Genomic DNA, 13304 nt, shown 5'->3' on the forward strand with positions numbered 1-13304 from the left:
GATGAAATCTGGGTTGAGATTGTATTTGGGTCATTGGGTTGAAAAACTTGGTCACTAGGTCAAATAATAGAAAAACCTTGTGTAGACAATAGAGGTCACAGTTTTCATCCAATCTTTAATGAAATTTGGTCAGAATATTTATCTTGATAAAATCTGGATTGGGATTGTATTTGGGTTATCTGGGGTCAGAAACTAGGTCAATAGGTCAAATAATAGAAAAACCTTGTGTAGACAATAGAGGTCACAGTTTTCATCACATCTTAATGAAATATGGTCTGAATGTTTGTCTTGTTAAAATCTGGGTTTGAATCGAATTTGGGTCATCTAGGGTAAAAAACTAGGTCACTAAGTCAAAGTTTAAACAAATTTGTGTAGACAGTTGAGGTCGCAGTTTTCATCCAATCTTAATAAAATTTGGCCAGAATGCTAATCTTGATGAAATATGGTTTGGGAATTTATTTGGGTCATCTGGGGTCAAAAACTAGGTCACTAGGTCAAATCATAGAGAAACCTTGTGTAGACTCTATTGGTCACAGTTTCCATCAGATCATTATGAAATTTTGTCAGAATGTTTATCTTGATGAAATCTGGATTGGGATTGTATTTGGGTCATCTGGGGTCAGAAACTAGGTCACTAGGTCAAATCATAGAAAAACCTTGTGTAGACAATAGAGGTCATAGTTTTCATCTGATAGTAATGGGTCAGGTGAGCAATTCAGGACCATCATGGCCCTTTGTTTTAAAATACTAGGTTTTTCCGTACAAAATAACATTGTAAAATAGAAATTATGCACCTGAAGAAAAACTAATTTAGAAATGCATTTTATTCAAATTAATATTTTACAACTCTTTTACTTATCCCTTCATAAAAAACACACCAGCATACCAAAATATAATAAATTACAACATTACATGAAAACATGAACATGATGTGCAATGCAAATTTGATTTCATGCACATCCTTGGCACTTAATAAAAACTGGACTTCAAAGTAAAATAAAAATGAAATTACATGAGAATCTTGAATAAATAAAACATGATACACAATTGACCAGGGAATATTTCTTGAAATACACAAATAAGATTTGTTAACATATAATATTAATCTCTAGTTATTTGCAGTTATATAAATAAACACAAAATATCCATCAACAGATTGAAAACAGACTCTGATGCTGGACTAATTGTTATAACAAGAGAAACATTACATGTATCCCTTTGTTGTTAATGTTTGTTTTTGTTTACACACATGACTTGAAAATGTGTTTTAATCATAATACATTTACATGTAAATGCAATTAATAAAATACAAAAACATGAACACCAAATTTTCAATATTTAAGATATTGCTTTTTGAACCAAAGGTCTGCAGGTGTTGTTTTTTTAAGTAACAGTGACCTTGACCTTGATGCAACTGGCCTTTATGCCAGCAAACAGAATCACCATGTTTCATGAGGATTGCCTTCAAACTTTGTGAGTTAAGAAAGCAGACAATATTATTATTCAAAGGCAATATTTTACAAGTGCTTCAAGTGATCTGGCTGGTCATCAAACTAGTAAAGATAAAAAAAAAACACACATATAAAAAGTCTCATGATGATTTAAATTGTTTTATTAATGAGCTAACATCGTTCAAGACGCTGCTTACTGTCTGCCAAATGTGTTCCCATAATACACCTCTTTTTTAAAGGGGTGAATTTTATTAAAAATATTTATCAATGTGAGGGAATAATCTTTTTATTTATTAAACAGTCTGGATACAACTTATTTTGACTTTAGTCCATAACATGGCTGAAATGTTCATATAAGTGTCAAACTAGTCAACTGGCACATCAGTACATTTGTTTAAAAAAATGCTACATGCATAACACACTCTAGAAGCTGCCATGGGTAAGAGGTTAAAATATTTAAACAACAATGCATCCTTAGCTAATGCATGTAAATGTCATTCGTATACTTCTGACATGATAAGTGTAACCAAGGCTGACCATCCTGTAAATGGATGGCACCCTTTACCCTCTCCAGTCTTGTCGCTGTAGTTCTCCCATATATACCCAGTCTTTACATACTGATTATACATGTTATTGATTAGGTTGTTTCTCAGTTCGACGTACAATCTGTCAGCCTGGGATTGATAAGGCCCGGGGGCTTTTCTGTAATAGTCTAGTGCGCCCAGCGCCAGATAGTTCATGTTGATCCATATGGCACCCCTCCAATATGGCGGGTCATGCTCTGTATTGTAACGATTATACAAGGGCGTTGTCTGACCCAGCGAGCGTAAACCAAAGTCGGTCCACACAAGTTTTTCGTTGCGTATATCTGTGAAAATTTTAAATAATTTTGGTGAGGTAGGTTCAAGGATTTTCAATAACACTGGAAACAAGCTCACATAACCAAAAGCGTTCACAAACCCAAGCTGTGGGTCACTGTACACAACTCGTTCTTTCTCCAAGTGCATTGGCGGTTGATTCGGTTTAGGTTGGGGTTTCTCAAGCTTCACTTTGTCAGTGTGGAGCCCGTAGTCGCTGTACTGCTGTTTCTTTTCCGACCAGTGCAATTCATCAAGCAAGCCATTATCTGAAAGGAGAGCATGTGTGGACTCGTATGCAGTTGCGTCTTCACCAATTGACTTGCTGATGTCGGCTATCAGGCCAGAAAACAGTGCCATCCAACAACGGAGATCCACATGATACTCATCGTCTGTGGGATGAGAGGCTCGTGGATAATCGTCCAACCCAGAGGTTAGCGTTTTTGCGTTCAGTTCCCGTACAGTTTTCCTGTCCCTTCCCTTCCACCGATAAGTGAATGGTATTGGTCCGAGCTGCGTGGTGTTGTACCAGTTAAACCAAGTCTTCAATCTGGGCAGGATTCGCTTTAAAGATTGCTCTTCTGTCTCACTTTGCAGAATGTACGGAACCAGTGTTTTAAGTGGAAGGATCAGAGTAGGTGGATTTGCGTTCTGGTTTCTCTGAACTACGAATTCCGCTGGAACACGGTCCCTCGCTTCTGCTCCAAGAATTTGCTCCCTCGGTATCCATCCTTCAGTGTTCATCAAGTCCAGCCAGTGGGAAACAATATCCTTTGAGATCTCTGGATCCCATTTGCTGATCAATAGATTGTGAAAGCCTTCGTCCCAAAGAAACCCACGTGGGAAAAATGACCGTGATGGCACGCCAGTGTATAAAGCGGCATTCCAGTAGGGAACTGGTTCCTCGTTATAAACTGACTGAACTAAAGAGCTGCCATAAAAGTATCCAATGCTTCCAAGCATATTACTTAAAGCTGCTTTTGCAAATTCGATCTGACCATCAGAAAACCCTTTTTTCTGCAGTTGAAATGTGTTTGTAAACTTGTTTTCAAATTTCTGAGAATGCTCACTAAGCAAGGATTGAAAAATGTCCCCCTGTAAATGGTTGGGCCTGTCAACATTGCTTGCCGACTCAAACAGAACCTCCATCGAGAACGGCAACTCTGCAGTGATTTGGTGAACCATGAAATTTGGCCCACTCTCCGCATCTGAGGATACCTGGTCCCCTCCCAGCACAAAGAAGGGAACTTTTCTTGCTTTATCCCAGGCCTCGACTTTAATACCTTTTATTAGGGCCTCCTTTAGTTTATTAACCCCAGGTGCTAAAGTAATGAGATAATTGTGCCGCAGAGTGGATCCTGTGGACTTTGGAAACGTCAATTTAAAATGGCCAAGATCCTGCGTGTACCCATTTATGGCATTGATTCGTGGAGAATTTTTCGCTAAGACTGGTTGCAGCTGGCCCTGATCATCAAGGGCAACGTAGAACATCAATGAGACCAGTCCCGGCCGAGTCTGAAAATAATAAAAAACAAAGTTAATGTGTTAATATGTATTTTGATTTGTAAGACAATACAAAACGGGTCAATTTCTAAAATTTAGAATAGGATAAAAGTATAGAAATTAAGTTTTTTAATAGTGACATAAATTTTTAAAATTTAAAGTCTATTGATGCCCTATTGGTCATTGTCGGCTCAGGTACTACTTACATGTACCCCGGGTTCTCTTAAGTATACTTACATAAAACTCTGGTACGGTAAATATACTTAAACGTACCTGTGAATTTTAACGCTTAATTGGTCGTTGTAAGCTATTTTTTTAAAATTAATTATGTTCACATTGATGTCAATTTTCTGTTAAATGGCCTCTATATTATCGAAACTCGTACTCAACAAGAAATGTGTTTGTCGGAAAAACTATGTCCCCTTCTGCGCCGCTTTGAATTTATTTATTTTTACCTTTGACCTTGAAGGATGACCTTGACCTTGAAGGATGACCTTGACCTTGAACTTCCACCACTCAAACTGTGCAGCTTTGTGAGAATGCCGCTTTGAATTTTTTTTTTTTTACCTTAGACTTTGAAGGATGACCTTGACCTTGAACTTCCACCACTCAAAATGTGCAGCTTCATGAGAATGCCGCTTTGATTATTTTTTTTACCTTTGACCTTGAAGGATGACCTTGACCTTGAAGGGTGACCTTGACCTTGAACTTCCACCACTCAAAATGTGCAGCTTCATGAGAACGCCGCTTTAAAACAATTTTTTTATTTTTTTTTTGGCGTTCAAAGATGACCTTCACCTTGAATTTCCACCACTCAAAATGTGCAGCTTCATGAGATACACATGCATGCCAAATATCAAGTTGCTATCTTCAATAATGTGTTTGTCAGAAACACTATGTCCCCTTCTGCGTCGCTTTAATTTTTTTTGTTGACCTTTGACCTTGAAGGATGACCTTGCACTTTCACCACTCAAAATGTGCGGCTACATGAGATACACATGCATGCCAAATATCAAGTTGGTATCTTCAATATTGCCAAAGTTATCATAAAATGAGCGATTTTGGCCATATTTACTTGACCTCTGACCTTGAAGGATGAACCTTGACCTTTCACCACTCAAAATGTGCGGCTCCATGAGATACACATGCATGCCAAATATCAAGTTGGTATCTTCAATATTGCCAAAGTATTCATAAAATGATCAATTTTGGCCACATATATTTGACCTCTGACCTTGAGGGATGACCTTGACCTTTCACCACTCAAAATGTGTGGATCCATGAGATACACATGCATGCCAAATATCAAGTTGCTATCTTCAATATTGCAAAAGTATTCATAAAATAAGCGATTTTGGCCACATATATTTGACCTCTGACCTTGAAGGATGACCTTGACCTTTCACCACTCAAAATGTGCAGCTCCATGAGATACACATGCATGCCAAATATCAAGTTGCTATCTTGAATATTGAAAAAGTTATTGCAAATGTTAAAGTTGCAGCAAACAGACCAACTTACAGACCAACAGACAGGGCAAAAACAATATGTCCCCCACTATAGTGGGTGGGGGACATAAAAAGCATGTAGATGCAGTTTTATTAAAGAGAAGTTTGTATAAGATAAACAATATCGTTTAACGGTAATAGGTTACGCATTTTATGACATCGGATTTTGGGCGGGAATACAACTCGGGTGCAGTCTAATATCGACCGAGTACGTTCAAGTATATTTACTGTACCCTGGTATATGTAAGAATATATATGTATATGTAAGAATACTTAAGAGTACCCGGGGTACAGATAAGTATTACCCGAGCCGACAATGACCAAGACAGCTCTATTGACTGGATGGTAAAAGAGAAACAATCAAGGTGAGCTTCAATAATTTACCCATTAAACTATGTTGACTAGCACAAATATATTTTTACTTTACTGTACATACAACCAATATTAAATGTTGCAAAAGACCTAGCACAAAATAGCCCAAAGAAATAAAATAAAACCAACACCCCATGATTTGGCAAAAAGGCACCCCAACCCAATAGCTTTTCTTAGATTTATAACTATGTTCAAAACAGGAGGAGTATTGAAAGAATAAAGGTGGGAAACTATGGAGCAAAAGTAAGTACATATATACATGTATATATATATATATATATATATATATATATATATATATATATATATATATATATATATATATATATATATATATATATAACCTAGCCAAGTCCACTGGAAATGTACAGTGAATTTATCAGTGAGCTCATCTAGGACAAGGAAGTTACAACCATGAGCAGTGTGAGTGATTGACAGTGTACTGGACTCACTGTGGTATTAGAGACATCAATGTAGGCTGTCCAGTCTCCCCCATGGCTGCCTCCAGGCCTTTTCACAAACGAGGTGGTCACTTTGAAGTCTCCATCGTGTATTTCTTGAACTCCAAAATGTCTCCCATCATGTTTTAGCCATCCATACTTATGTAATTTGTCACCCTGAAGAACAATTAAAATTTCAATTCAAATATAATATTTTAGTAAGAATAACATGTACACTTGATGTAGTAATTGTATTCATTTGACAGAACAATAATCTTTTTGCATTTCATTTTGTTCAAACACTACTCAAAAACAATACACTTCTCACAAGATCTTATGAATCAAGTGACACATAATTATTTTATTTATCCTATGCAATTGCTGGGTTTTAGACCATCCACAACATTTCCAGGCAACCTGCGGTCCTTTAAATAAAACCAAGAGCCTTATTGGTAAATCAACAATTTATAGCATGTTGTTTTTGTGGTGAGCAGAAAGTGTTGTTTTTCATAAAGGTCGACCAGATCCTATATAACAAAGAAACAAGGTTTTACTGCTGATCAATTTAAAGCATGGCTGTGATTTTGAGAACACCTCAGGGAAGGAAAATACAATACCCTACACCCATTGTGGGTTCACCAAAATTCTGTTTAAAACATCTTGTAAGTTGAAACAGTAACGGTTGAAACTATTTGCTAAGACATTTTGGGGGAAAAAAAGCAGGAAATCAGCTGAGAGAAAACACACATTATTGATTAATGGGTGTAATCTAAGTTATTTATTGCATTCTAGTTTGTAATTGTGCATGTTTTATGAATTATTAAAGCTATTTTACAAGGAAACTAATCCCAATGATATATAAACTTGATCTTTCAAATGTATGTCCCAGATACCTGATCACACCAATGTCTTATTGGTGGAGGCATCTGCTGAGTTTGCTGGTTCAGCCACATCATTCCGAATAATGGTGACTTTGGGCTTCTAGTACGCAGCCCAAAGTAGGTATTAGCTCGGTAAGTACCCCAGAACCTGTCCGGATCTGACGCGGCACTTGTGCTATCCTTAGTCAACACTGTTGGAGAGTAAAGCGGAGTTTTCACAAGCTCCCTTAAGTACATCTGGTATCTGGAATGGAATGATAAGGATACTGGAATGGACATAATATATGAGATGGCACAACTTACTCTGCATGAATCATGAAAGTATACTATATGTATTTTACAACAAGACAAACAAGCAAAATAAGAGTAAAGATTTTCTAAAAACACAATAAAATGCATACATCATAACTTGCATAGATAATCAACATTATTATAACACATTAGCAGAGGTCAACTTGGCCTGAAAACTCGACCTCACCATTTGCCAAATTTATTGACCATATCTTCCGTGCATAATGTAGGGATAAGATCTAGTCCGAATAATTAGAAGCAATTGGTGGATTCTGATGGGGAAGTATCTTCAGTAAGTCTCAATATTTAATGCAGATTGTTTGTAGCAAAATAAATGAAACCAATTTAAGATATATTTTCAGTCATTCTGTAAAATCTTAATAGCAAAGTGCAAGTAATACTGTTAACAAGAGTTCCGCGGTCGGAGATGACCGCATTGAAGCCGGATTTTTTATTTAAATGACAGGAAAGTACCTTTCGTGTTTTTGTCAATGCAATACTTAAATTACTGAAATATTGTTCAAAGGTCAAAATGAAATGTAAGTACTTTTCAAGGCATGAGCAAAGTTTGAGATTCTAGGTCCAAGCATACCAAAGTTACAACAATTTTAACATTTTAACATTTAAGTTCACAGTGACCTTGACCTTCAAATGAATGACATTGAAATGAATGACCTTGAAATGACCAGTGGTCATCTAAGTGTGCTTGCAAACCTTTACGTCAAGTTTGAGATTCTAGGTCCAAGCATACCAAAGTTATAACAATTTTAACATTTTAACATTGAAGGTCACAGTGACCTTGACCTTCAAATGAATGACATTGAAATGACCAGTGGTCATCTTCTAGTACTGGCCAATCTTTATTTCAAGTTTGAAGACTCTAGGTACAAGCATACCAAAGTTATAACATGAAATAAGAACTTTAACATTTTTACATTCAAGGTCACAGTGACCTTGACCTTCAAATGAATGACCTTGAAATGTCCAGTGGTTACTTACTAGTTCTGGCCAACCTTCATGTCAAGTTTCAAGACTCTAGGTCCAAGCATACCAAAGTTATAACAACTTTAACATTTTTTACATTCAAGGTCACAGTGACCTTGACCTTCAAATGAATGACCTTGAAATGTCCAGTGGTTACTTACTAGTTCTGGCCAACCTTCATGTCAAGTTTCAAGACTCTAGGTCCAAGCATACCAAAGTTATAACAACTTTAACATTTTTATATTGAAGGTCACAGTGACCTTCACCTTCAAATGAATGACCTTGAAATGACCAGTGGTCATCTGTTAATCCTGGCCAACCTTCATGTCAAGTTTGAAGACTCTAGGTCCAAGCATACCAAAGTTATACCATGAAATAAGAACTTTAACATTTTTACATTCAAGGTCACAGTGACCTTGACCTTCAAATGAATGACCTTGAAATGACCAGTGGTTACTAACTAGTTATGGCCAACCTTCATGTCAAGTTTCAAGACTCTAGGTCCAAGCATACCAAAGTTATAAGAACTTTAACATTTTTTATATTGAAGGTCACAGTGACCTTGACCTTCAAATGAATGACCTTGAAATGACCAGTGGTCATCTGTTAATCCTGGCCAACCTTCATGTCAAGTTTGAAGACTCTAGGTCCAAGCATACCAAAGTTATACCATGAAATAAGAACTTTAACATTTTCGAGCACGCCGCCACCCCCGCCCGCCCGCCCGCCCCCCCCGCCCGCCCGACAACATCAATCTATAAGCCGAGATTTTTTCGAAAAAAATCCGGCTAAAAATCTATGGTATAGAAGAAAACTGTACATATGATAAATCATGCAATTATCAGCATTAAAGAAATTTTACACTTTACAAACACAGGGAAACAAGGAGGACTAGATATTCAATTTGAGCAGTGCATCTACATCTTCATCTACATCGGTGCGTTGACCAGTCAAACTTGACAATTACTCAACGGGCAACAGTTCAAAATACAATTTTTATTTTGACTTAATATGACTGTTTTTTGTAAATAAGTGTTCATACAATGTGCTGAAAGATGGCTTTAATAGTGATTAATTAGTTAATAATACAAACTTTCAGCTTCAAGCAGAATTCATGTCAGAAGAATGGTATGGGAAAATACTTTTAATCCATAGAAAATCGGTGTATACCAACCACATATATAAGGAGTAAATATTAGTCAGGATCACTATTTGCACCGCTCAAAAGAGGCAGGAGGGAAACCAAAACAAGTGAAATAATCCAATCATCTGATAAATCTAAGGAAAGTCTTAATATTAACATTTAAAGTAATGCTTTAAAGCAAATTATTAATAAGGAAGAGTTGTCATGGGTTTGTACAAACAAGATGTGTTTGTGAAACACAATGTCCCCCCAGGGGTTTTTTTTAGAGAAAGGGGAAGACGCTGGACGCTGGGTGAAAGGGGAAAAAAGAGTGCGAAAGAGACATATTAGGGGAAAAAATAAAAACTGTTCATTTCAATGTCTATAACTCATCAAAAGAGGCTTGTCTCCGTCCTTTTTGTTCTTAAACACATTTAACACGTATTAAAGTCAAAGTCCTTAATTAAGTTGCAGGTGTAGATCTAATTATGGGAAATGTTTTCAACTATATTTCTGTACTGCTACAGTATTGGAAGGGAAAGGAGCAGCAGCTGCCGATTGTCTACTTTCACTTTCACAATGTTCGATGTTGATTACCTCAGAATCCTGATGGGTTATAACGGTTTTCGATGATTCTTTCTTAAAAAAATGCCTTGATGCGTTCAGTATCTTCCAATTCCGAATGTTTTATTTTGTTTGTGTAAGAACGCCAATTGTGAGACATTTTTTTCTGTTTTCACGTTTATATCTTGGCTTGCACATAGCCCGGATGAAAATTCGACTGGTTTCTGGTAATTTATTGATGAAACACCCTTCTCGCGCAAGACCGGTATCCAGTTAAATAGTCACATGATTATTACGATTAGTTGCCCAGTTTACATAACGTTATTTAAGAGCTATATTTAGAATAACTGGGATTCTCAGATTTTTTGTGTTCGTCTGGAGAGAGAGAGAAAGATAGTTGTACATGGTGCAAATTGGATAATTGTCGAATGCCCAAAGGAAAAATAAACATTTCTTTAAGAGAAAATATTATATTTTGGTGAAAAATGATATTTTTGGTGGGGAAATTGTATTTTGAGGGGAAAAATTCTGGTAGGGGAAGACGCCGAATATCGGCGTCACTTTCTTAGTAAAAAAACCCCCTGCCCCCTATATGACGTTTGACCTTGAAGTATGACCTTGACCTTGACCCTTCACCACTCAAAATGTGCAGCTCCATGAGATACACATGCATGCTAAATATCAAGTTGGTATCTTCAATATTGCCAAAGTATTCATAAAATGAGCGATTTTGGCCACATATATTTGACCTCTGACCTTGAAGGATGACCTTGACCTTTCACCACTCAAAATGTGCAGCTCCATAAGTTACACATGCATGCCAAATATCAAGTTGCTATCTTCAATATTGCAAAAGTATTCATAAAATAAGCGATTTGGGCCACATATATTTGACCTCTGACCTTGAAGGATGACCTTGACCTTTCACCCCTCAAAATGTGCAGCTCCATGAGATACACATGCATGCCAAATATCAAGTTGCTATCTTCAATATTGCAAAAGTATTCATAAAATGAGCGATTTTGGCCACATATGTTTGACCTCTGACATTGAAGGATGACCTTGACCTTTCACCACTCAAAATGTGCAGCTCCATGAGATACACATGCATACCAAATATCAAGTTGCTATATTCAATATAGCAAAAGTTATTGCAAAATGTTAAAGTTGGCGCAAACCAACCAACAGACCCACCAACCAACAGACAGGGAAAAAACAATATGTCCCCCACTACTATAGTGGGGGACATAAAAATGGTACCAAACTACATAGGTGCGAACATTCTACAAGAGATTGTATACCTTAATCACACTTTGACACAAATCAAGATACAATTCCACATATTTAAAAGAATAACAATTACATAGCAGATCAAAAAGCTACCACTGCTATTTTATTGCACGATAATCATGTTTACATACCTAAAATAACCAAAACCACATAACGCAGCTATCATGCAAACTGCGGCTAAAATGATCTTATTTGTGTCCTGGGACGATTTTGTTTTTGATTCCACAGGTCTTCCGTGTATGATAGATTCGCGTTTGATTTGCCTCTGTCTTAGATGCCTGTCTTTCGTCATTTTTGTTGAAAACAGTAGACCGGCGAATCTACGTGGCCATGTACATCATCCTACATGTATAACGGCTACAAAGCACTAATCTGGGTGTCACCGAAATACCGAAAATGACTGTTTTGGACAGCAATATACCGAATCGATCGGAAGGGTCACCTGTCAAGTTGGTCACAAAACAAATCGGTGTAGTTTGAAAGATATAACCGCGCGATCTCTATGCAGAGTTGTCGTTCTATGCTGTCATATACAGGACATAATCTGGTTCCAGTGGATTTTCTGCGCAAAGGTTGATAACGTCCCCGCAGATGTTCGTTTGCGAAAGTGGGAATTGACATGATCGAGAATGGAAAAACTCTTGTAGCAAGTGATCCTATTCTAAAGATCTAAGTGAAGGCGCATATGAGTAATACTTGACACAAAAAACTTGTTTTCGCTATAACCATAGATAACGAAAACAACTTTCTTTTTTAATGTATTGAGAATTAATTAAATACTGTAGTTCACGAACGTCTTCCACTCCGTTGTTTTCGTAATATTTTTTTCTCTACAACTTGGCTTACAAGCAGTAAATGTGTATGCGAATATTTACTGTAATCGATCTGGCTTACAGTTGAACATTGGTGTACACACATTTACGTCCAAATAGTAGCAAACAAGAACAATAAATACATGGAAGTACCGGTATGTGTTATAATTGCATGAAAATGTCCTATTTTTTAATGTAATCAAAATGCAGAAAAAGACCCTCCAGAAATTGAAACAACGATTATCACTGTTTTTAAATGTTCAATTGCATGTGCCTTTTTTGTTATAATTCAAACCGGTATACATTATATCATGTAATACAAGTACTTGCATTTTTTAAATGCATAACTAATTAGAAATCGGTTTTGTAGGACTCAAACATGGCTAAACACATATTTTTTAAAGATGACATTTTATTAATATCAACAATGTATTGTATTGTAAACTGTTTTGTCAGACATTCGAACTGTTCACAGATACAGGATCAATGCCGATTTAATTATGTAAAATTAATAATCCCCAAAAAATGCCTTTCGCGAATATAACTCCGAAACCACAATCAACGTGAAAATAAACGTACGTGACAGCAAAACATTGTGTGTTATTATATTTCACTACTTATGCATATTTGTTTAACTACATAATAAGCTTCATATAATGGCAAAACATATGCAAATTGTTTAAAAATTTATAAATGCGAACGTTTACCATTAAAAGAAATTCGACATCAACATGTTATAACTAAAACTTATGTTTATAGTGAGTGACTTGTGAGGTGACTTAGATTTTAGTGAGGAAGATTTGCGCAGCTCATCGATCTCACTCCCTCGCCCGATACCATCTTGATCCAGCGGCGAGACAGAGTCGAGACCGCTGGATATAGAGACAGGTGCTGTGGATGGCCACGATGTCCTTTGTGTCTTTTCGTGCCCATAGCGTTCCACGACGATTTGCTGGCTAACTGTTCCTCCGAATCCGATCTTCTCCTGCTTAGGTAGACAAACGATGATCATCGAGATTTTTAGGACCTGGCGCAACTGACAATTTCTATGAGCGAGACCTGAATGACGATCTAGCCTTGTGAGTGCACGACGTGTACCGCATTGGATGTACTACACCGCCTTGAGTTCCACTTACACCCTAACATCTTATAGTAAACCTCTTAAAAACACACATCTGCTTATGACAGTAAAATGTCATGGAATTTGTGTTTAAAAAAACACTTGGGA

The 13304-nt window shown here is 36.8% G+C and overlaps 1 protein-coding gene across 1 annotated transcript; it reads right to left on the bottom strand.

Annotated features, from left to right (window-relative positions):
- Positions 1–806: 806 nt before the first annotated feature.
- On the bottom strand, positions 807–11633 carry LOC127843111 (mannosyl-oligosaccharide glucosidase-like). The gene is made up of 4 exons (XM_052372922.1): positions 11396–11633; positions 7025–7256; positions 6144–6308; positions 807–3823 (listed from the first exon to the last, which is right to left on the bottom strand). The coding sequence occupies exons 1-4, from the start codon at positions 11554–11556 to the stop codon at positions 1946–1948; spliced, it is 2436 nt and encodes an 811-aa protein (XP_052228882.1). The 5' UTR covers positions 11557–11633; the 3' UTR covers positions 807–1945.
- Positions 11634–13304: the final 1671 nt, after the last annotated feature.

Source organism: Dreissena polymorpha, chromosome 8 (genome assembly GCF_020536995.1).
Source record: "Dreissena polymorpha isolate Duluth1 chromosome 8, UMN_Dpol_1.0, whole genome shotgun sequence".
Taxonomy (NCBI): domain Eukaryota; kingdom Metazoa; phylum Mollusca; class Bivalvia; order Myida; family Dreissenidae; genus Dreissena; species Dreissena polymorpha.